Source organism: Protopterus annectens, chromosome 3.part0 (genome assembly GCF_019279795.1).
Source record: "Protopterus annectens isolate FY-2018-M chromosome 3.part0, PAN1.0, whole genome shotgun sequence".
NCBI classification, from domain to species: Eukaryota; Metazoa; Chordata; order Ceratodontiformes; family Protopteridae; genus Protopterus; species Protopterus annectens.
The window spans coordinates 1,250,437,532-1,250,464,860 of NC_056731.1; the positions used below are offsets into that span (position 1 = coordinate 1,250,437,532).

Below are 27,329 nucleotides of genomic sequence, written 5' to 3' on the forward strand. Positions count from 1 at the left end.
CTATACTCCTCTGTACAACTGTTTCTCACTTCCCAAAATGCATATACAGTTACATCCCCTAACAGAAATTTTAGCCAGCCTAAGCCTATTAACTACCTATGAATCATGCTTACTGACACTCAAACCAAGTCCTCCTCTAAAACCTACGTATTACGTATCCATAGGTATAGCTAACATCCCAAACCTGGCTTAACACTAGCCAGATTCAACATCCAACCAACCCAGACCACTGAATAATAAGTCTCCTCCTCCTCAGTCTTCATCTAAAACATAACAAACCTTGGTTTCTTCCTCCAACCTACAAATGTATTTATTTATTTATTTTATTGACATTTGATTATCAGGAACATCTGAATATGTAGGGACCAATTTCAGTGGAAGTCTGTGAGAAAACTCTAAAGTATTACAAAACATTTTAAGAAAAGTCATTTTACAGTCTTTAAAAAGAATACAAAAATACAATTTACATAATTATATAAAATTAGACATAATAAGAGACATTGGTTAAGAATAGATACAAGTTATATGACAATAAAATTTAGGCAGTTTATAGAGAAATTAAAGGTAAGTTAATATAGTAAAAATAGGAGTTGCAATACAAAGTGAGAGAAAAGCAGGCTCATGGTATATTTAGATAGCAGGGGAGAAAAAATGACAGAAGTAAGGAAGTGGGTAAAGAATGGAGAGTAAGGAGATGTAAGGTATGAAAAATATTTGTCCACATTTAGAGATATAGTTTATCCTAGTGTTGAGCAAGAATAGAGCCAGCTTTTGGCTAGAAAGTCTTTCAGAATGGTTTTGAAAGATTGGAGGGGGGTATTGACCTGATGGATAGAGATAAGGAGTTCCAGGCCTTAGCAACATGGTACAATTACAGACAATGCCCAGCAGATTTAATTGACTTGTAGACATATGGGAGGATTGTAATGACTAACTAGGTCATATATAGGTCAATATGCAAGCAATAATGCCCAACAGGGTGTGTGTAAATCTGTAACTAATGCCCACCTAGGGGTGTTGTGAGGCCCGATGCAGCAGGCGGAGGGCCTCTACGTCCCTGGCAGGGCATTAATTACACATTAATACACACCCTGTAGGGCATTATTGTGCTTAGAGAATTGGTTCTCTATAAAATTGTTGTGTTTTACTTACTTATGTATTTGTAAGCGCTATTTTATTTTTTAATATATTTTTGATGTAAAATACTTCCTCCACCTAGTGTTTCGTTTTTAATGTAGTATATGTTAATGGTGTTGGCATTTTACATCCAAAATATATTAAAAAAATAAAATAGTGCTTAAAAATATATAAGTAAGTAAATGCAACAATTTTATAGTGACACATTCTCTAACCCTAGCAGAGAACATTCTCTCTTCACTCTCTCAGTCATGCTACCAGTGGACCTTTTACACTTCACTCACTCACTCACTCTCTCTCTCACACACAGAGTCTCTCGGCTTTCATTCATGCATTCACTCACACATGCAGACAGAAACATAAACACACACACACACACACACACACACACACACACACACACACACACACACACACACGCGCACACACGCGCACACACGCGCACACACACACACACACACACACACACACACACACACACACACACATGTTTCTGTTTTGCTCAATCAATCTCTCTCTCTCTGTTACTCTCATACATGCATACACTTTCACACATGCTTTATTTTAATTTTTTTTCTTTTTTTTTTTTATTTTACACTTGCTAAACAGCAAAAGCACTGTTTAGCGAGAGTAAACTATTGGCTTGTTTGCGCTCACTTGCACAGACATGCATGCATATACTCACACACAGACATAAACACACACACACACACACACACACACACACACACACACACACACACACACACACACACACACACACACACAAGCACACACGCACACACGCACACACACGCAGACACACTCAACTTTTTTTTGTTGTGTTCTTTTTTGTTTACATTTTACACCAACTAAATAGCAAAAGCACTATTTAGTGAGTGTAAAATGATGGCTGCAGTTTTGTTTTTTCAGTCTGAGCTCCACGGCAGCTTGATATGCTGCCGAGAAGTGGCAGACTCATTTTTTGGTGGGCATTACTTGTAAATTAATACCCTACTCCAATCAGGGTACTGATGTACAGTTTGCCCATTCTCTAAATAATCTCAATGTCCGCAGCATCTGCAATAAGATATCAGACCTTCACATATGGATTGAATTCCATCAACCCCACATCCTAGTTACCATTGAAACCTCATTAAGATCTGACATTAAAGATGAAGAAATCATTCCTTCCATTTCCAAAATCATTAGGAAAGACCAAATATGTAAATGAGCTGAGGGCATAGCCATCATCTTTTAAGCCACCTTACAAATCCATATCCACCTCTCAACTATTCCACAATTCAGCAATAAAGAAATACTGATAGCCAAACTCTAGCTAAATAATCAGAAATCCAAAATCACTGTACCTGCCTACATCCTTCCCTCTCCCCAAAATGCACAGACTACCAAAACATATATAGATATTTATTGCCTACTTTCCAAAACAAAACCATCCTGCTCGGTGACCTTAACATAGATTGGTACTTTAACAAATCTAACTCTACTCCTCATAATATTATCCTCTATCATTTTACTCAGCCAATCCAACAACCCACTCAATTTGACAAAGTATCCAAAAAAACTTCCATACTAAACGGCATACTTTCATCCAACCTGAAAAAACTTAAACTAGGTAGCACACTCCCATTCTCTTTCAGCATTCATCACCTCACCTAGATCAGCAAAGAATTCAAGCCCCCCAAACTTCTGTAATTCAAATCTGTGAGAAACTTAACCAGTTTTGATTAATCCATATTTAATGACACACTTAAGCAATGTGAATGGGAACCCCTCAAATATCTGTCTGTAGATGAAACTGCCTGTCACTTCAATAACTCCTTCTTAACCATTCTAAACCAACAAGTCCCACTGAGACATAAAAGAGCGAAAATAGATTCTCTCCCATGGCTAACCCATCAAACTAAACAGCACATGAGAGACAGGGACAATGCATGGAATCAAAAGCACACAAGTAGAAGCCAGTCCTGCCTAGATGCATATTGGTGCCTCAAAAACTGCACAGAGACACAAGTTTGTTATGATGAAAAGAATGTCTTCTCTACAAACCAAACCACACAGTTAAAAACATTTCAAAATATTTTGGCAAAATTTAAACAACCTCCTAAAACCAGGCAAAAAACCCACACACATCCATTCCCACCTGAAACCAGCAAGGAGATTGCAGACAAATTCAACAAACACTTCATATTATGTACCTTACTTACCTCAAACAATAACAAACTATATCCACCCCAACCTAATCCCCCAACCATAGGACTGCATCTAACTCAATCTATAACAACTTACACCCACCCCACCTAACCCATGACCATAATGCCACACTCCCAACTCAATCTAGCAATGTATACCCACCACATCTAACCACACCAACCATAGGTCCACACCCTAACTCAATATAACAACCATCCAGACAAATACCACCTGAAATACATTAAAAAACTGAAGTCTACAACACTGCCTCCTATCAGCCTACCATCAAAATACCTCAGTAGAGCCTCTGACACCATTTATTACCCTGTATTTATCCTAATAGAGCCATTAGTGAAAACTACATCCTAGACCTATGGAAAGTTACCTTCATAATCCCAGTACACAAAGTTGTCATATCCACTGAACCATTAAACTTTCAAGCTTTAGCAATACTTCATCCTCTTTCCAAAGTACTTGAAAAATTCATGCATCTGCATCCACTAGCTTTTCTACTTGATAACCAATAATTTTTCCTACCCAGCTTGGCTTTCAATCCCACCCTAGCACCAAAACTGCCCTACTACATTTCCTAGATACCATTTATCAAAGTAAAAACTAAGGTAATGTTATCTCCACATTTTTCCTGGACTTGCTGAAAGCCTTGGATATGGTCTCACATCAACTACTCTCCTAAAGACTAAATCTTGCAGACCTCATAACTCCCTTAACTAGCTGGTTCACCAGCCAGCTAAACAATCACACCCAGTCTGTAAAATAGAATGAGTCATAATCCACATTCCTTTTAATCACAACAGATGTCCCTCAAGACTCCATACTTGAGCCAATACTTTTCAACATCTTCATTAATTATATGAACAAGGAATCAAAACTTACCACCAAAATACAATATGCTAATGATTCAACTTTAGTTTTCTCAGCTCCAGATCTTCATATTAAAGAAACCATCATGCAGGAAGTTTTCACTTTTCTAGAAAACTGGCTAAATAAATCTCAATTGCTCTTTAACCCCAACAAAACCAAACTAATCCTACTCCCTTCCAAAAACATAAATCAAAGCAACAATGATCTTAATAACATCTGCTCAAACAACACAAAAATGAAAACATCACCAGCACAAAATTACTAGGAGTTATCAGTGACAAGTTAAAATTTGATCTGCACATTGACACTGCAGTCAAAAAGATACTCTAAATAACTAGACTGTCTTATATAGCAAAGCACATACTCAAAGGTCATAGTAAAAAAAATAGCTGACACCTCCCTTTTCCTTCCTACCCTCCTATATACCTTGACAATATTCACAAATCTTAACTCTTCCACCAAACACAAACCAGAAAGCACCTACTACAAAATTAGCAAATTTGCCTGCAGCCTTACAAACTACTCCCACCAGTGCATGGTGCTCAGTACCCTCATCTGGCTTGAACTTCCTCGGCCCATTATCATCTTCCACCTACTCACAGCATACAAAATATTTCATCATGAACTTAAAACATCCTTGCTGTCAAATCTCATTACATGTACCAAATAGAACTCTAAGACCCTCAGAAATTAAACTAACCATTGCTGATAAATCAAATAATTATTACGGTGAATTGCTATTTTCTGTCACCATCTCCAAGGCATGGAACAAACTTTCAAACCACTTCAGGCTGTTAAGTAGACTGCAACCATTCAAATCCACCATAAGATATCACTTAGTAACTAATAAAGTATGCAAGTTGCCTATGAATATTGCAGGGCTAAATATGTTAAATGTTATGTGAAAACCAACATTTTTCTATTTATATTTGTGTGTGTGTGTGTGTGTGTGTGTGTGTGTGTGTGTGTGTGTGTGTGTGTGTGTGTGTGTGTGTATATGCCTGAGGACACATCCTTGTATGTGCTTGCACAGGTATGCATGGGTGTGCATGACTGTGTGTACATTTTGAAAATATAACACTGGATCATCATCACAATTAAAACTCAGATGTTTCAGTCAAAATCTCCTTCACTTTCATATCTCTGCTTCTGCTTTGATTAAGTAGTGATTAAACATGAATTACAACAATGGTGTTTTTAAGTAGCTAATCAAATTAATTAAGCATGCTGAAGAAAGTAGTTAAGCTTCCATACAGTAATTGTAACATTTCTTAAAAAAAGACAATAAAGCAATAACAGCAAATTGCATCCCCCTTGGACTACCAGCATCACGAGAATACTAAATCTGGCAGTTAAAAAAGGAAGGTAAACTGAATGGCATGAAACCCAGCCCTCTAGTTACAATATAAAAGGTGCATAACAAGCAGATTCAGGCAGATAGTTTATTATGCCTTTAGCAATGAGTATGGGTACAATGATTTTATACTTCAATATCAGCACTGAATCTGCAAATACATTTTTTTCACCTGAGAATGGCACTGATGTTTTAAATCATATCATTGACCCCTTACCAAGGTTTACAGGCACTGCTTTTGTGATCCTCATAGTATCGTTGGCTGCAATGGTACTTATAACAATAGTGGGAAATGGCTTTGTCTTCCTAGTATTTATTGTGGATAAAAGACTCCGTACCCATAGTAACTTCTTCCTGCTCAATTTAGCTGTATGTGACTTTTTTGTTGGTAAGTACAGTTTCTGTTTTATTCGTATGAGGTAAAGTTGAAAATGATCACCTAGAAGCAATGCAGAAAGTGTAGCTTGCTGTTATCTTGAATGGCTGCCATTGTCAGCCATCCAGAATTAAAAAAATGCTTGCAACAAAAATATTATTGTAATTATCATGCTTTCACTTTTGCAAACTGAAACTGAAAATGTTGGTTTAGCAGTACGTCCAGAGATATTCATCTCTGACATGATATTGAGCAATATATCACATTAGCATAGCATGCTACAGACAGTGCATATTTTTCTATAAATGGGAGATGCAATGACATTTATTTGAAAAGGATGTTAAAGGGGCTTTAAAAACAGACATGGTCTAAACATGGATCACTTAACTACATTTGAAAGGACAGTCCTGCACAGTCAGTGGTATGTCAATAGTACTATATCGTATCTACTTACACAAATACTATTTTTGTTACTATACAGAATTGATCTTGGCATTAAAGTTTCTCCATGTAGCCTTGTTCTGGCACATACAACAGCTAGTTCTAAATCTGTTTAACTACTTATCTTCTGAGGTAAGCAATGGGCACATGATCATTTTAAACTATCTTCTGATTGCATAATAAAGAATTTTATTACATATTTGAGAGGTGATGCTGCTTTGTCATCATCATCATGTTTCATCTGTAAAATGAATAAACAAATAAATGTACAAATTAATGAAAAAATAAATAAATGCAATTTAGATTTATGGCTGTCTGAAAAATATTATGAACAATGTCCATATCCAATTAATTGAACGACATCTGTATGATTTAAAATATGCCCTATATCAAAGCTTTTTAAGAGGACCATACTATTTCCATTATAACTAAATAGTGTGTGTAGTGAGGGACGAACAGCTATGTTTGCACTTTTTTGTATAAATTTTACAAACATTGGCATTCCATGGTCATGTATTGCAATTCTGTGATAAAATGTCCACTGAATAGATTTTTAAACTAAAATATAGAAGCCCAGGGGCTGGATTCTATAAACCTTGCAGAAGCTATTTGCAAAAGCAAAGCATGCTGCAGGAAGACTTAAGGCACCTGCTACAGATGTTCATAGGTTCATAGGTGTGTACTAGGCTAATGGCCCTTGAGCCTTTACAAGCCTAGCACATAGGATTACCCTGGCATAATGCCACCTGACCTTAGTTCCTAGTACCTCTGTTGAGTAGAGCCAGTGGAGTGATCCCCAGGGTGAATGTTTTATTTTCTATCCTCTCATCAAGATTTCTCTTGAAGAGGCCCAGCAGTGAGGTGTTTTGTTTAACATGTATGGGAAGTCTATTCCATAGCATGGGCAGTTTCTGGGTTATAAACCTGTCCCTCCAGCACATTCTGTTGATTGTGGTAATGAGGTTGAGGTCTATGAAGTCTGTGGTGTGGAGGGATTGGGATTTCTTTAGATATAGCATTTCTAACAGAGCTGGGTCAGACATGGCTTTGTAAGTCAAGCAGAGATCGCCTCTAAGTAGGCGATATGAGACAGAGAATAGTTGGAGTTTTTTGAGTCTGTCCATATAGGTCAAGTGATTAAGGCCTAGGATACTCTTTGTGAGGTAGTTTTGTGGCCTCTCCAGTTGTTGCAGGTGTCTAGTGAGGTACATGCCAAATGGGGCATTGTACTCGATGACAGGGCTAATGAGGGAAGAGTAGAGGGAGACAATGATCTCTTTCTTCCTTGATGCAAAACCCTTAGTAATGAGATGTGCCACATAGAAGTACTTTCTGACCACAGTGGCAATGTGGTGGTCAAAAGAGAGGTTTCTGTCAACCTGTGTTCCCAGATCTCTTATAACGCCTTCTGTGTTCAGTGGACTACCATCGATGTAGTAATTCATGGGAACTAGATTTTTCCCAAAGGGGATGATGACACATTTTTTGGCATTGAACATAAGGCCATGGCTCTGACACAGGTCATTGGTCTCAGTGAGGCCTTTCTGTAGGATGTCAACATCACTTGGGGAGTTAATAATGGCTCCCAACTTGCAATCATCTGCAAACTTTGTCAGCCAGAGTCCCTTCGTGTTGGCCTGGACTTCTGAGAAGCAGATACCAAACAGGGGCGGAACCCAGGACCGATCCCTGTGGGACTCCACTCATGACTGTTCGACAGTCATCTGACTTGGAGTCAGCTACTTTCACACTGTGGGTTCTATCCGTGAGCCAGTTTGCAACCCACCTAGTGATATAGGAGTTGATGCCGAGCTTAGTGAGTTTTTCTATGATTGCTGAGTGGGGAATGTTATCAAAGGCCTTGGCCAGATTAGGGTAGGCTGTATGAACCACCATGCCTTTATCCACAGCTCTGGTGACAGACTCAAAGAAGTCGACCAAGTTGAGCAGGCATGATCTACCCTTCACAAAACCAAACTGTGTGGGATCCAGAGTTTGGGGATTCCCTTTATCCTTGTTTATTAGGCCCATGATGATGCTTTCCATAGCTTTGCATATCAGACTTGTCAGGGTAATGGAGCGATAGTTCTCAGGGACTATAGTCACTCCTCCTTTGTGGAGGTGAGGCCGTGATTGAACAGGGCACACAGGTGAGTTTCCAGTTCACTCTGTAGTTCATGTGGAACACAGCCAGGGATATTTTCAGGTCCCATAGAAGCTGTATTCTTGACCTTGGATAGTGCTGTGTTAACCTGTGCAGCAGAAATACTGGGTGCCTGGCTATCTACTGGTATTGTTATTGGTCCCTTGGGGGGATGAGAGGGGTTGGCACTGAATCTGTCGACCAGTATATTGGCAATATCTGTTGGCTCAGTATAGGTGGTATAGGAGGTACCATTGTGCAGTAGCTCAGAGCAAATCTAGATATTGCATGGAGATCCTTTACATAACTATAGAAGGCCTTGTGGTTGTCTTTACTATCTGCTGCAGTTTTGTTTTCATAGCTAGCTTTAGAGGATTTGATGAGGGATGTCAACTTTTTGTTGAGGCTGATAAGGGAGTTTTTCCAGTCTTGGGACTTCACCTTATTATGCATCATTTTCCTCCTTATGTTGTAGAGTTTGTTTATGGCAGGGGACCACCAGATTAGCTTCGTTTGTTTGGAGGAGAGAATTTTGGTTCTATTGGGTATGATGAGATCCATGCATTTGTGTACGAGTTCATACAGTGCATTGGTGTATGATTCGGCGGTCATGCAACTATTCTGCATTTGCATGGGTGCCGTGAAGTTAGCCACCTCTGTTTTTAGGAGCCCAAAGTTAGCTTTGGAGAAGTTTTTCATGGTGGTTACCTTTGTGTGGGGGGTGGGAGTGGTGGTATGGATTTGGATTTCCAAGGTGATTAGTTTGTGGTCAGATCTAACCAGAGAGGAGTTGACTATTGGTGGAGAGCAACGGTCTCCCATTTTAGTAATGACCATGTCAAGGATGTTGGTACCTCAAGTGGGGGTAAGAACAAGCTGGTCCAGAGCATTGGAATTAACCAGGAAACATTGGGCGAGTGTGTTGGTACACGATTAGTTTTTCCAATTAATGGAGGGGTAGTTAAAGTCACCCAGTATGAGAGTGTTAGGTTGGACCCTAATCTTCTCCAGAGTGTTTAGCAACATGGAGTGTGAGTCTTGGGACATGGTTGAGGGCCTGTAACAGGCTATGACATGAATCTCTGTCTTATCCAATGTTAGCTGCACCTGAAGTATCTCTGATGTGCTATGTTGGGCAACCAGTCTGGAGGTGTGCACATCCTTTATGAATATGGAAACACCACTACCTGTGGAGCTTCAGTCCTAGTTTTGGGGCCAAAAGATGTGGAATGAGTTATAGCCTGGTAGTGCAGAGGTGCTTTCTGCTGCCTTGAACCAGGTCTCTGTTACAGCACAAATGTCAATGTTCTCCATTTCAAGGAGTGCTTTGAGTGAGTGCATTTTGAGAATTAGACTTCTAGCATTGAGCAGCATGACCCTCAGATTGCATTTGTTTGTAGCTGTTACAGTGGTAAATTGGTCTTTGGAACACTGCCTAAAAAAGGCACTATAGGGGTAGCAAGAGCCTTGGCCAGTATCCGGAAGCCCAGGGGTGACAGATGCAGGTCATCTCTGGCAAAGCATTGAGGTCTGTGAATCATGTCATCCCAGGCAGACAGATACCAGATCCCCTTAGAATGACACCAGAATCTTAGCCAATTGTTGAAATCAATCATTTTCTGCTTGTACTGTGGTATCATTCTGGGTGATTGTAGGATGCTGCTCAGGGCTAGGGTCATAACCACCTGGGCTACATAATCCGAATGCTCCTCCTTGTCTCTTTTCATGTAGTCCAGGGAGGTACATCTCAGGTCATTTACACCCACATATGCAATGACAGAGTCATATTTGTACCTGTTGTTCTCTGATTTCAGAAGACACACTGAAGGCAAACTGAGTACTTGAGTATTCAGAGTAAGATAATTAGGGATTCTGTGAACACTGTTCCAACTCCAAAACACATTGTACGCACACAGTACAAGTCTGATGTGACAAACAGCCATGATTGGCTAAGGTTCTTGCCACCCCCATAGTGCCTTTTTTTAGGCAAGGCTCAAATTCTAAACCTACCACCCTAGAAAACAAAAATGGGAAGAAACTGAGGGTAATGCTGCTCAATGCCAGAAGTCTAAATCTCAAAATGCACGCACTCGAGGCCTTTCTCAGAATGGAGAACATCGATGTCTGTGTTGTAACTGAAACCTGGTTCAAGGCTCCTGAGAGCACCCCGGCACTATTAGGTTTTACCTCATATCATGCGTTCCTGCCCCAATACCTGGACCACACGACAAAAGGAGGGGGTGTATCCATATTCATAAAGGATACCCACACCTCCAGGTTGGTGGCAATGCACGAAGCTTCAGAAACCATCCAGGTGCAACTAACCATAGGAAAAACTGCTCTACAAATTGTAGCATGCTACAGGCCACCCTCTCAAACTCAGGAACCCCACACAGCCTTCCTGAAGACACTGGAGGGTATAAATGTATCTCCAAACACCATCATATTGGGTGACTTCAACTACCCGAATATAGACTGGGAACATTACTCAAGCCCTAACTTTCTAGCCCAATGGTTCCTGGAGTTCATAAATTCAAATGCCATGGAACAGCTAGTCACTGTTCCCATGAGAGGAGAAAATATACTAGATCTCATTATCACAAACATGGGGACAAAATGCTCCACACTGGAAGTATATCCCTCATTGGTGAGATCTGATCATAAACTAATCTCACTGGAAATCCACATCCCGCCCCCACCCCAAACAAAAAAGACCACAGTGAAGAACTTCTCTATAGCAAACTTCACACTACTCAAGACTGGTGTGGTATCCTTCAAGGCCCCTGAGCCAGTGGAAACCACAACCCAAGCTGCGGAAGCCCTTACAAATGCCTTCTATGAACACCTCCAGGACTGCATGGATCAGGCAATCCCAAATAAAACCAAGACTCTTTCCCCAAAGGGCAAACATCCAGTCTGGTGGACCCCAGCCATTAACAAACTTTACAATAAGAGGAGAAAGCTATTACATGATAGAACAAAATCCATAAAAGGGAAGTCACCCCTGATCATTATTAGTAAAAAATACGAGCACTCATAAAATCAACTAAGGCCAATTTTGAGAGAAAAATTGCCATGGATTCAAAGGACAATCATAAGGCCTTTTTCAGCTATGTTAGGAACCTGGGTGGAAACTCCCAGATATGCTCAGAATTAGTCCAAAATGATACAAAAATCACTGAACCCACAGACATTGCCAACATACTGGCAGACAGGTTCAGTGCAAACTTCACCCCCCCCCTAAAGGAGAGATAACTATCCCAGCGGAGTGTAGCCTCCCAGACATCTCAAATGTGCAGGTGAAAGCTGCTCTCTCTAAAGCTAAAAACACAGCATCAATGGGACCAGATGGTGTCACCGGCTGTGTGCTACACGAGCTAAATGAGGAATTAAACCCGCACATAAGGCAGCTGTTTAATCTCAGCCTTACCACAGGATACGTGCCCAAGGAGTGGCGTACGGCAACTGTGGTCCCACTCCACAAAGGCGGTGCCTCTACGGACCCTGGTAATTACCACCCCATAAGCTTAACAAGTATAGTCTGCAAAGCTATGGAGAGGATCATAATGGAGCTCATAAACAAAGATATAGGGGACTTGCAGACATTGGACCCGACCCAGTTTGGCTTCATCAAGGGCAGATCATGCCTTTTGAACTTGGTCGACTTCTTCGAAACAGTCACCAAGGCCATTGATGAGGGAAAGGCAGTCCATACAGCCTACCATGACCTTGCAAAGGCTTTCGACACAATACCCCACTCGGGTATTGTAGAAAAACGTACCAGCTTAAATGTAAACCCATATGTCACAAGATGGGTTGCAAACTGGCTTAAGGACAGAACCCACAGGCTTAGAGTTGCTGGCGCTATGTCAGACTCCAAGACGGTCACAAGTGGTGTCCCACAGGGCTCGGTCCTTGGCCCCCTATTGTTCGGCATCTACTTCTCAGAAGTACAGGCCAACATGGGAGGACTTTGGCTGACAAAGTTTGCAGACGACTGCAAACTGAGCACCATAGTGGAAAGTGCATCAGACACGTATATCCTTCAGAAGGGACTCACGGAAACAGATAGCTGGTGCCAGAGCCATGGCCTGAAGTTAAACGCCAAAACATGTATAGTCATACCCTTCGGGAAAAACAAGGTAACCCCAAGCTACCATATAGGCGGCAATCCACTAAGCACAGAAGAGGTTATCAGGGACCTGGAGACCCAGGTTGACAGTGGCCTTTCTTTTGACACTCACATTGCTAAAGTGGTTAGAAAGACTTTCTACATTGCCCACCTGATCATGAAGGGATTCACATCCAGATCTAGTGAGGTCATTGTTCCCCTGTACTCTTCACTTATCATACCAATGATCGAGTACAATGCCCCATTCGGGATATATCTCACCCGACATCTGCAGCAATTGGAGAGACCCCAAAAGTTCCTCACCAAAAGGATAAAGGGACTCCAAAATCTGTCATATGCTGCCAGATTGAAGAAACTCCAGCTCTATTCAGTCGCATACCATCTGCTCAGAGGTGACATGTGCCTGACATACAAGGCCATGTCCAACCCGGAATTAATGGACATGCTCCACCTCAAAAAATCCAAATCCACCAAAACCACTAGAGCAAGTGACTTAAACCTTAGCACGGATATAAATAGGACGTGCTGGAGGGATAGATTTATCACTCAGAGACTCCCTATGCTGTGGAATAGAATCCCGGTCCATGTGAGGCAGAGCACCTCGCTGGCTCTGTTCAAGAGAAATCTTGACCTGTGGATGGGAGGTCGTAGGTTTACCCCGGGAATCATCTCTGTGTCACTGCTGGACAGAGGCACAACAAACTAATGGGCACAGTATTTTTTGATATAGGGGGTGGTGTAAGCCACAAAACTTTGGGCTAGGCTTATAAATGCCTTAGGGCAGATAGCCTAGTATAAACCTATGAACCTATGATGTCTCCATTTCTGAAATCCTCTGAAATCCTCTGCATATGCTTTATGGTTACCAAGGAATTCAAGGGAATACTATGGATTATAGATTATGACAAAATCTGTAGTGAAACATCAAAAATACTTAAAAGTACAACCTCCTGTTAATGTAGTGTAACAGGCTGTGGTGATACATGCCATAAATGAAGCTGCAGCTATACATTCTAGAAAGCAGCCAGTTACAATCAAAGAAAGGCTGCAACTAAACCAGTTATCAGACCAGGAAATACTTGGATTCCTATCACATTATCGAAAACTGATAATGTCGAATGGCCATAACATCGAAAGTGCCGTACATCAAAACTGTTCTTGTGGGATCACGGTACAGTGAGGATCAGTAAATTTGCCCTTTCCTCACTGTAGTGAGATCTTGGAGTTGGTGTATATAATTAGCGGTGGATGTGGGGGGCGCAGCCATCCACAAGAGCAGTTACGATGAACGGCACTTTCAATTTTATGGCATTTTGACATAATCAGTTTTCGATAATGTGATATAGACCCCAAATACTTGACAGATACCAGCTAGGCAGACAACTGGTGTAGGCTGTCTGCTACATGTGTTCCCTACAAATGTTTGTCCAGACTCTGCAAGGAAATCCCATCCCCTTTACACCAAAGTGTGTCACAGCATGGGTGTACTTGCAAATGGGACATTTAAGAGACAAATAGGGATGCTGTAAAATTATCACAGGCAGCTGCCAGTCATATCCTGGCAAAATTCCTGGAAGCAATGTGCAGCAAGGTGGATAACTACATACACTTTCCATCAACTCCCATGGAGTGGAGAACTGTAGTGCACCAGTTTTACATCATTGCAAACTTCCCACATGTACTCAGTGCAACAGATTGCACACATATACCTATCAAGACACCAGAATGTCCTGAAACAAACTGTACATAAACAAAAAGGGCTAGCTAACCATCAACTGACAACCTGTGTATGTATTAGATGGCAGTATAGCAAACATCATGGTGCCACACCCTGGAAGTGTCATGATGCTGCTACTTGGAGTGAAGTTAGACTGAGGGCCACATTCCAGTAAGGTGAAATACCTGCAGGACTGCTATTAGGTAAGCAGTGGAACACAGCTAGTCTGCAAGTTAAGGTTATCCCTCACAACAATATCTGTTCAGAACAAAAGTGTTTTTATTCCCACAAAAGGTGACTGTGGTTAAACACTTGAGCTGTAGCTAATGACCCCATACCATGAATCATCCAACTCAGAACATGAGGCCTATAACAGAGCACATGTAACAACCAGAAACACAATAGAGCGTGTTTTTGTTGTATTGAAAGGTAAGTTTAGATATCTGGACACATCCTGGGGTGCACTGCAATGCATGCCTGAAAAGGCAGTAGATGATAATGGTGTCTGCCATGCTATACAACATACTAACCAAAACACATGGTGATCTTCCAAATACAGGTGTGGGTGAGCTACACCAAGAACTACAGCAAGAACTACACAAGAACCCCAGATATCTGGAGAGGACATCCCATGAGTATCGGAGGATCAGCAGCAGGAAATGGGACAGAATTCACAATGTAGACAGCAACCACAAGTGTAGGCACAGGCAACATGGCAGCATCTGACCCACATCTTTCAGTCATGACAAACCATACATGTATAAGTACACAGATTGAACATTGATATTCAGGTGTTGCCCCACCACAGCACACAGATTGCATCTAATGGCAATTACCCACTAGATGTACTTACTGAGCATCAGACATAACACCATAATCATAAAATATTCCAACATGAACATATGAAAATGTGTCGCAAGAGGGATCATCAACTCAGGGCACAACTGCCACAAGTGAACATATACACTCAGATTGTTGTATCACTGTATGGAAAATGATAAGGGACACACATCAGTATTCTACATACATATCTCTACAATATATTAACATGAATAAAGAGAAAAAAATAGGACATAATGCAGAAATGTTAATATCAGAAGACACATATCACTTTAGAGTGGTAATTCAGTACTATGAGCCAGCTATGTATACTACACTGTTGGACACATTCTTATGCAGTCTTGGGTGACCTTGCTGATATCTCACACCACAGTCCGCTCTGCAGCAACCAGGTATAGACACATGTTACTCTGGGTGCTCCACATGGGGAGCTGGATGGGGTTAGAACACCATGCTGAGATGAAGGAGCATAACTGCAAGCTAAAGGCCTTGTGTCTGATAGGACCATAACCGATGGGCCAGCAGTTGAATACTGTGCAGGTCGGACCACAGACAGTGATTCTTGATGGGCAGTTGTGGTTCTGCAGACAGGTGGCCTGTCTCTCCCAGGCTGCAATCTGCTCAAGACAAAGGGAATGCAGAATCCTGCTAGTAGTGTGACACTGCTGCATTACCATAGAGGCCAGGGTTTTGATCGAGTGTGCAACAGCTAGTAAACTCAAATTCTGAGTGGATCATGTAGCCATAATCTTAATGTGTCCGCACTCTTGTCCTTCATGCTTAACATGTAGCTGGTGTGTCACATGATCAGTGGCATAAGCATGTGTATGGGTATCTGACTTGTGCTGTTTCTGTGACTGTTCATTTGCTGCAGCAGAAGGCAGACACCCTCTAACACTTGGAATATGCAAAACATCTACTCATCTACATCTACTATGATGCTTTGTTTCTGGTTGTATGGAACGGCATTTAGCAATGGTCTCAACTGGGCTGTGTTGTTCAACAGCTTTACCCTGTTCAACGTCCACTGTGGCAGCATCTTCCAAAAGGCTAGTCAAGTTGACCTCCACACCTGAGGCTACAGCTGCAGCAACTTCACTGTCAAAGTCATTGATTGCCTCTCCAAATACTTCAATATCCTCTGTGCCAAAGGTCATACTACTATGTTGAGTCACATCTTGAACCACATCTTGATCACTAGATAGGCTGCTGGATAATACAGATAGATGATGTGCTACAAGATACAAAAACACAGATCAGGCCAATGTAGTTATATCAGATGATGGATATCAAAGACAAATGTCATATGTATATCACTGCAATGTTACAAATAATGATTTTACATGGTCTACTGTACATATGTTCATATTTTTTCACGGAATGATCACATCATTGACAACATTAACCAGATGAGCACAGTTAAAACATACAGAAGGTGTGACATACACATACCACTTGTATCTGCACTAGACAACATTGATGCAGACTGTCCTAAGAATGAGAAGAAGGACACAGTAATAATTGAGGGCAATTACAGAATTAACAGCAATGACAGGTATGAAACATAGTTAATAAGATATCACTGACAGACGTCTGCTGTGGAGAGAGTGAGGCTTATACTGTGCATCCTGCAGTGGGAAGTAAAGTGAGTGAGACAGCACAGTTATATATTCAGCAAAAAAGAATACTGACATCACATACATAACATAGTAACGTGGGCTGCAAATACTCACATGATGGATGTTGAAACTGTGCACCAAATGGGCCTGTGTTGACAAATACTGACATAAATGTTAGGTATCACATATGTGCTACACACTGCTGTAAGCTATAACATTTTTTTTGTAACATACCTGGTCTGCCTGTACTTGAACCTGCATAGCTTGGACCTCCACTGTAAGTACCTGTAGTGTACAATGTTAAGGAAATAACAATATGACAGTAAATAGCAGTGCCGTGAAATGAGGCTGAGGTAATAACAAAGTAGTGGTCACAACAACAGTATGGAGACAGTCACCTACCAATCCCTGGTTTAGCCCCAAAGTAGATGGACCTGTGAATATTAATGGAAACAGCATTACAAATATTGTTTGGACTGCTCTGCCTGTACTTCAGTTTTTATCAATACATGTCATTAGACTTACATTAATTATCCTCACCCTGGATGGATATGTATGCATGGCTCAACTCTGTTACTGTAATTAAAAAAAAAACAGTACATGAATATGCATGCTACAACAATATGGTTGTCTCAATCCATAGTCATGTAATGGAAAGAAAGCCATACATGTTGGGCCTGAAACTACAGCTTCAATCTCTCCACCAGGGATATGTCAGTCCCATCTTGTTGTATGCAGTGAGGCTGCAAATATTATGATGTCATTGGGGGTGTCCCTCAATTTCTCATAATGTGATATTCTGTTGGCTACATGAAGGATAATGTCTGAGCAGCATCATCTACATGCTTCACAGGATTGGTTATGGCCTCCAAATGCATTGATCATGTTGGTGAGGTCCATCCAGATTTCATTTCTCCAAACCTATCACCTGAATGGCCTAGGAGTCTCTGTGCATGTTGTCTGAGAGCATCAGTTATGATGCCATTTTCCTGGGGGGATAAGTTGTCATTCCTAGGACAGCTGGCCATCTGAAAGACAGTGATATGTACATAATAATATTCAGATCTGAGCTCATTTATTCGTTGCATTGTGTGAACATCATATGTCAACATAAAAAGTATGCATTTCCATGTAATGCAAATGTCTGTATAACACTGTCTATGATAAATACTAATGTGACACATAAAAAGTAACAACAATGCCTTCATACATATAATTTGTAAATTCAACATAACTTGTAATATCTTTACAGTTCAAGTGGGGGACTTGAACCTCTGACAATACATATAAGTTGAATGGAGGTTCAAAGATAACAGTGACATACCACAGAAGTTGGCTTTCATTTCACATCAAAATACTACAGGAAGTAACAAACAAACTTACAGAAAATGCTGAAAAATCTCAGGAACAGTAGGCAGGCCACAAACAGTACAGATCTGTAGCATATTCAGCCAGTAGTGATAACACCTTTATTAAAAAGCATCAATGAAGAAATATAAATCACAGCAATAGCACATTTTAATCAGTTTTGTTAAGAAAAAACAATTATAAAATATCTGTTATGTCCACATCACATGCTAGATATGGATCATGATCATGTAAGCTCACCAGCTTAAATATAAACCCCTATTTCACTAGATGGGTTGCAAACTGGCTCAAGGACAGAACCCACATGGTTAGAATTGCTGGAGCCATGTCAGACTCCAAACCAGTTACAAGTGGCATCCCACAAGGCTCAGTCCTGGGACCTCTCTTGTTCGGTATATATTTCTCGGAGGTACAGGCCAACATGGAAGGACTGTGGCTGACCAAGTTCGCAGATGACTGCAAACAGAGCACCATAATCGACTCTCCAGCCGACACAAGCATCCTCCAAAAGGGCCTCATAGAAACAGACAACTGGTGCCAGAGCCATGGCCTCAAGCTAAATGCCAAAAAGTGTATAGTCATCCCCTTTGGCAAAAACAAAGTGCCCACAAATTACCACATAGGTGGTAATCCATTAAGTACAGAAGAAGTAATTAGGGACCTGGGGACCCAAGTTGATAGCAATCTCTCATTTGACAACCACATGGCCAAAGTAGTTAGAAAAACATTTTATATAGCCCATCTATTCATGAAAGGATTCACATCTAGATCAGGGGAGGTCATTGTGCCTGTTTACTCATCCCTCATCAGGCCCATAATTGAGTACAATGCCCCTTTTGGGATGTACCTTACCAGACACCTGCAGCAACTGGAAAGACCCCAAAAGTACCTCACCAAGAGGATCAAAGGGCTCAAACAGATGCCATTTGCTGCCCGGTTAAAGAAACTCCAGCTCTACTCAGTGGCATACCACCTGCTCAGAGGCGATCTGTGCCTGACGTATAAAGCCATGTCCAACCCAGAATTAATGGACATGCTGCACCTCAGAAAATCCAAATCCCATCGAGCTACGTGCTCGAGAGACTTGAACCTCAGCACTGAAATAAATAGGACATGCTGGAGGGACAGATTCATAACACAGAGGCTCCCTTCACTCTGGAATAAAATCCCAGTCCGGGTTAGGCAGAGTACCTCATTGACTCTCTTCAAGAGGAATCTTGTTGAGTGGATGGGAGATCGTAGGTTTACCCCGGGTATCACTTCTGTGTCACTGTTAGACAGAGGCACAGTATACTAACCTCGAAAAAGGGCATAGCAAAATTAATTTAAAATGGGTGGCGAAAGCCAAACACACTCTAGCTAGGCTTATAAATGCCCTAGGGCAGATAGTTTAGTATGAACCTATGAACCTATGAACCTATAATATATAGGTTTCCATTGTACCACAGTGTGCAAGGAATTACCAGTAAGAATTGTGGATGATCCATAAATCAATCTTCATATACTGTTAACATTTGCAATATAACTATGTCTATACAACTGTATATGGGTATAAAATTAATTATTTAAAATAACAACATCTGAATGCATAAAGTTTAAAATAACATCACTCTAATAAAATATACTATCTTCTGTTAAAAATAACATTTTCAGTAACAATTAATGTAAGCAAGTACCTTTGGAAATGACTAACTTGAAGAGATTTACTAATCACAAATGCAAAAATTATACCAATTGCCAATGTACTTCTTTATCTAAATCACAAACTCTAAGTGCACCTAATGTGCATTCACCTTTAAGCACCATCTGTGCCATACGTAATTAATGAGGTTCATTAAAATTCAAGCTTTTGGAATCCCATTCGCACCCTTCTGCATAAATTTGCTTCATGCACAGAAACACCAAGGTGTTTTGCATAAATACCCGATACGTATCAATAAATGGTACCCTGTGTGGCATGTGCCATTTATCTTCCAGTGATCTGATAACTGACAGCGCCACTTTCAAATAATTATTTTGATACCTTTACTGATCAGACTATTGACAATTGTGAACTAAGAGATACCTCAGTGAGAATTTCTCTGCATTTGTATTTTCTACACTTCTACAACTGGACTAATGAGGAGATGACCCAGATGTTGACTGTGTACTCCAGATTGAAGAAAGGGATGAGGACCTGAACCAGGAACTTCACATTGATAGATCCATGGGACAAGATCCAGAAGGAGCACTGATGGAAGATGGGGATCTACCGCACTGAAGTGCAGGCTCAACACTGCTATGATGACCTGCATTGGTGTGATGCAGAGCAGCTTTGAGGAAGGATCACCAAGATGCAGAGGCAGCCTGTAGATCTCTATGGTAAATGTCAATATTCTACTCATGCCTGAGCATTGCTATGGATTTTGCAGATATTTCTCTGTCCAATATTTATCAGATAGATGTTTTTATAACTATTTAGTAGCTGTGGTGATAATTAGATCACAGGGATAATTAAATGGACTTGATAATTACTTTACTATTAATGATGTATGTCTGATGAAATCGTGAGGTGAACTGCTGATTGCTTAATAAACTGGTGAAAAGGCTGCTGCTCGAGTGTTTCCTTGCTTCGGTGACTTTCCTACTTTCCTATTAACTGTGGGTTTGATTCCCATGTTATTTATTTATTCAATAATATGTATAATATCCATAATTATGACCTTTGCAGAACTGCATATATTTTACAACATCAAGCTACATAATTTCACATAGCCACTGTCCTTGTGCATCAGTGAAGCCTGTAGTACCTAGGTCATAGATGACTGTACATTTTGTACTTTTCCATTATAGTACCACAATATGTCCTACTGCACCATTATACATTGGAATAAAAATACGTATATAATGTCATTAAATCATTCCTCCCAAGAAAGTACACAGACATATTTATTTATGCTAAAATGCAATGCTTGCCCAACTGCTTACACGTATGTTTTTGTTTATGTGTTGATAGCTGTTATTTCTTTACAATAAAATGTCCAATAATTGTTTGCAGTTTCTGTATTCATTGGTTCTCTGCAAGACTACAGTACCTGTTTTCTGAAATAAAACTTTTGCTGAATGTTAGCTCGACCTGTCAGACAACTGGCCAACATGTTTAAATTTTGGCACGTGGTTCCATTCCACAAAGGAGAGACATATATCTGCACCTGTTATGTTGATATAATTCACCCATAGCATTTTTTGAAAAACCATAGTCCAATATTTGATATTAATTTTTATGTTTTGCATGGTTATGAATAACTGAGTTAGTCTTTGAATTGCTATGAATATATGTGCAATCTGTAGTGCTCTGATAACATTAGCTTTCTAACACTAGGGTTAGAGAGCAGTACCTGTTTAAGAATAACATGTGCTGGCTTTTAGGGTCTTTGTAAGGAGCAGACCAGCATGTTTTCATTGTGATGTGCTGCGTGCTCAGATCCAAAAAGGGGACACATATATCTGAAACTGTTATCTTGATTTAATCTACCTACTGTATAGCATTTATTTAGAGAAGCATATTCCACTTATTCATATTAGAGTATATTTTGAGCATGGTAATGTGGCAAATTCCTATGAATAATCTGTAATCTGTAATGTTAAGAATAGAGTCAGTACAGTTTGCTAAATACTGCTATATGTCTGAGCAATACTTTAGCTAATATTGTATACTTTGTAAAAGCACTATCAAGGTCTGTTTTCCCATGAAATATTACAGTTAATTGTAAACTAACATCATCCTCTAGGATTTTTTTCTCAAATAAAATGTATTATTTCCCAAATATAATGATATTTAACAATACAGTCATCAGTAAAAACAAATATTATAAGCCTTTATATACACCATGTACAACTGACCTGAACAAGAAGAAAAAAAAAAATATATGAAAGAAAAAAATATTATAATAGTCAATCAATAAAGTATGGAGCTACACATTTAATTAGTTAGAGTTCAATTTTAATGTTTCAATAAGAGCAAGCATTTTTCCCAAGGATTATTTATCCATGTTTTAGGAGAGATTCTCAATTCTTTCACCTTGATTTCTAATGTCACTGTTTCTTCCATCAATCTCAAGAATTCTTCCAGAGTAGGTTCTTGTGATGATGTCCACTTTCTAGTTATACATTTCCTTGCCACAGCTAATATGGACCAAAGTAGGTATAGATCTTTTCTATTCATTTCAGTAGTATAATTAACATTCAAGAGTACTAAAGATTCGGTTAAAATAAAGGTGTCTGTGAATATATCTTGGAGAAAATTAGTAATTTCTTCTCAGAATTTTTTATATTAATACAATCAAAAAATATATGAGACCAGTCAGCTTTACAGGTTAAAGAACATCTCCAACAAATATATTTATTGAGTAAATTAAATTTAGCTTGTTTATCAGGGATAATAAATGCCCTGTGAATGTATTTCCAAGTAAATAGTTTCCATACTTGTAAATTAAATGTTAAATTAATAGAACAAAGAAGATTAGCTTTACTTTCAATTGATAGATTAGTATGGCATCCTTTTGTTATGAAATTCCAATATCTTGTATTAGGGTTAGTTTTATATGTTATCAATATTTTGTATCATTTTGAAATTAGATTCATCCAATTATATTTGTTATAAATAACTTCAAGCATAAGACTTATCAAATTTGGACTAGTCTTATAAGGGGAATTAATAAATTTACTGTTAAGATATGTTATGATAGGCATATGATAAAATGCTTTGAAGTACCAACCAATCTGCCATCAAAATATCATATATATTTTGAATTTGTTGAATGTCTAATACTTCTTGATTCTCTATACAGTGCTGCCAACAAGTGAAGTTTTTACCCTCCCAACCACTTAGGGTAACACTGAATTTTACTGAAGACATTTTTTGTAGAGCTAAAGGGTATTATTAAGTTAAGCCAAATCTTAATGTCCGTGTTAGTATACATAAATCTTCTGAATAAATTGTAAATATTATTTATATAATTTAAATTAGTTGGATTTGTCATATTATATTGAATATTAACAGTCAATATATGCCACATCCTATTATTTTGTTCACTTAATGTAGATTTTTAATTATTTTGTTTTCATTTAAGAAAATAATAGTATGTAATGTTTTCCAAGTTGAAGAATAATTAGGATCTATCCAATTAACAATAGTTCTTAGTATGGAAGCTTTTATGTATGATTCTAAATCTGGGAATTTAATTCCACCCATTTCCCAAGATCTAATATGATGTGTGTAGGCTATTCTATTTCTTTTTGGATACCAAAGGAAATTTAATAGAATTGTATTTATTTATTTTAGAATTTTTTTGTTTGGTACTATAGAAATAGCTTGTGCGGTGTAATTTATTTTTGGAAGTATTGTCATTTTTATTATTTGTAATCTGTCTTCAAATCTCAAAAACATTTTATTCCAGCTTGCTATTAGGATTTTTATTTTATTAATTATGTTGTTATAATTTATGACTAATGTAGATTCCAAATTATCACATAGTGTTATTCCTAAATATTTTATTGTGGGGACTTGTTTACCTATTACACAATTTATTGAAGTGAATTCTTTCTTTTTATTCAAATGCATATAATTAGATTTTCCCTTATTAAATCTAAGGCTGGATATATGATAAAACCTTGCTACTATTTCATCTAGTTTTTGTACTGATGTCTCCAAAATAGATTATGTGAGTAAAACATCATCAGCAAATAACATCATTTTTGAATTAAGTTGACCGTATACAGATATGCCTGATATTTTAGGATTGTGGTGTACTAATGAGGCAAATAATTCAATTGCTAAGGCAAATAGGATAGGTGACATTGGGCAACCCCGTTTTGTGCCTTTGGTTATTTCAATGGCTTTCGAGGTAAATGGCCCAAGTTTTACATAAGCCAGATTGTTTTTATATATTTTTTTTATTAGTGTAATAAAATTAGAAGGAAATTCAAATAATTCTAAAGCCTTAAAAAGAAAGTCCCAACCCAGTGAATCAAAGGCTTTTACTATATCCAATGCTATTATTAAAGCTTCCTGGTTATTTCTGTTTAAGAAATCTATAAGTGTTAGTATTTTTTGTGTGTTGTCATGCGTGTAGCTTTTATAAATGAATCCTGTTTGATCCTCATTTATTATGTGTATCAATGATTTTTTTAAATTCTACTAACTAGTATTGACATAATTTTTGTAGTCATTGTTAAGTAGAGAAATTGGCCTATAAGATTATCATCCTCTAGTTTTGAGGGTGTGAAATGGGCAGACTAACAGCTGAAATGCAGAATAGGGAAGATGCATATATGTTCCTAGTGATGTGCACTTTGCCAGGGAATATGATGTTCCTCACACATACCTCACTGGGTCCACTATGTACAGCAATATGTATGGCTCTATTCACAGAACCTGTATGCTACATGCCACTGCCCCACTGTCTGAGGAATGGATAATCTCCATTATTGTTCATTTTTCTGAACACAGTGCTGATATGAGTGTAAATTTCAAAATGTTTAGTTACATGCCAGCACATGTTCTTACTTTGAAATCCTATGCCAACATCCTTATTAGTAGATCATCCCCATCCAGATGATATCATAAAATAAAGTCTTTTCACTGCTTTCAAAACATTTTTTTCAGGCAAAATGTGTTAGCTAGGCAAGTAGCTTGCAAGATTAGAGCTTGGATAATAGATTGTGGTGGCAGATTTAAATTTCATGTTCTCCACTCTGTGTTCAAATATGTTAACACCTGAATGCAAAAAATGTCAACTGTGTATTGTGATTACCTAATATTCTTCAGAAATAGCTGTCCAGAAATGGCTGAGAAATGCGTATCACTTATTTGAAGAATACATTATTCATACAATCTATTTTCTGATTTCACGTGAGGAAGATTGCAGCAGGAAGAGAACCATGTGCATCACATGGCCTGAGCAGCAGCAGAAGGAGAAAGGTATTTGATTATTTTCCCTGTTTTATGAAATGAAATGCATCTTCCTCTGTTTACAGGCCCTTATTTTTCACAGTACTATATAATGCTTAGAATGCAGAAATACTAGTCTTGCATCAGTAAAGTGAAATCATCACATGGTATCTGTGCCTAGAACTGTTTGGAATCTAAAAATGTTGAACTTTCATGTAGCATTGAGACATTGTTTCAGCACAGTTTTTGACTTGTACTCCACAACCTAAATAACAGTCGGTTTGATGTTATCTGTCACACATATGTTGAGATAGTTGTTTTGCCTATAAGACTAAGTGCTTTGATTTGTGCTTATGATGTATGATTTGGAACATTTGTATGAAAGGTTGGGTTTTCCAGGGATTGCTCTGTTGTCCACAGCCTGCCTAGTCACATAATGATTGGTTGTTTGCCATGTCAGTGTTTGCACATCCATTTGCAGATAGTGTGCCTTGCCCTTTAGTTCAACAGTGGAATTCCATCTGCCTCCAACACATCATTTTTATTTTTTTTTTGTAGCAGCAGAGTTGTAGCCTAGATTTACTTACACTTGAGCAGATATACATTTGATTGCAGTAGTTCCTATTTAGCACACCCTCCAAGCCAGCATTGGTATTGCATCTGTCTCTAACTCCAGAGGTATTTTTGTAGCAACACAGTTATAAACTAAGTTTACTGACAGTTGAGCAAATATGCATTTGATTGTAACAGTTTATATTCAGCACACCCTGTAGGTCAACACTGGTATTGCATCTGCCTCCAACTCCTTTGGGTATTTTTGTAGCAACACAGTTATAGCCTAAGGTTACTGACACTTGAGCAGGTACACATTTGATTGCAGCAGTTCATATTCAGTATACTCTGCAGGTCAACATTACTATTGCATTAGCCTCCAACTCCTTCGCTGTTTTTGTAGCAACACAGTTATAGCCTAGGTTTACTTAAACCTGATCAGATAAACATTTGGTTGCAGTAATTCATTATCAGTAAGCATATTCGCAAGGTTTGATTTTTCTGGGCTACTGATTGCTAATACTTTTGGTAAATAATGCATACAGTTATCCACATGCAATTCTGTTAGTAACAGATATATTAGATTCTCATATCTCAACAGTTGTGTTGATTGAAAATAACAAATTGTTTTTAGTGTTGTACTCATTATATTGATGTGTATTCAGGCAAATATCATGCTGCCTGTCTCAGAAGTTTGTCATATCACTTGCCTATTGCCCACAGTATTGTCAGATCACTTTCTCCCCATTTTAACAATGACACGTTGTGGCTGCTCATATAGATCATTAAATGCAGACAATACAATCTGTTGAATTGAGCATTCACACATTCTAACAAAGCCAATGACCCAGGAGGGTATGTGTAAGCAAATAGAATTGTTCAAAAAATAATATGTTCGTTCTATGAATAGGACGTATTAGGCCATAGGTAACTCTGTCCATAATGGATATGTTTCAGTCCCTGTGTATATTGTCATCATAATTATATTCTGTTTCACAATGATATTCATGGGACTGTTCTGCATGATAAACATTTGCTTGTCTTTTCTGTTTTGCAATTAATCTTTACAGAGGATGGGACCCATGGACATTCTCCCATCTGAAGACAATATTGAGTGCATGCCAGGCCACTGCCAGAGTCTTCCAAGGATGACACTGACAATGATGATAACAATAATGTCAAGAAACCAGGACACACCCATGCCTGAGCCATTATGCCTGCACCCCAGAGAAGATGTTAACATGACCAGAATTGAGATGATTATCAGAAGGAATCTGGAGGTCATGATTAGTGTTTATTGAACACAGATGAGGAACATGTTGGGGTCCTTCTTAGAGGATATGGTTTGGGCTATGCAGGAGTCATTCAGGGCAATATATCATGAAGTCATTCAGGAAGTGTGAGCCACAGCAGCCTGATCCCTCTGGTCTGTAAGTATTGTCTATGTGCTCCACTTGTGTTATGCTGCCAACATGGTGATTGCCATTTCATTGACTGGACTGTATATGCACTCTTGTGCATGTATACCATGTATCTGTCATGCTTATGTGTTATTGTCATGTGACATTTACTTTGGTTTCAGTGTTTGCATGGCACCCATTATCACATTACACTTTCCTCCCACATTCAACTGTCCATGCATTG

The 27,329-nt window shown here is 39.0% G+C and overlaps 1 protein-coding gene across 1 annotated transcript in view; it reads left to right on the top strand.

Moving 5' to 3' along the window:
* The first annotated feature begins 5,671 nt into the window (after positions 1-5,671).
* Positions 5,672-27,329, top strand: part of LOC122797043 (histamine H3 receptor-like) — an 87,133-nt gene continuing 65,475 nt past the window's right edge. Inside the window, exon 1 of the mRNA XM_044065818.1 lies at positions 5,672-5,954. Within this exon, the coding sequence (XP_043921753.1) occupies positions 5,672-5,954 (283 nt within the window). The remainder of the gene's footprint in view (positions 5,955-27,329) is intronic.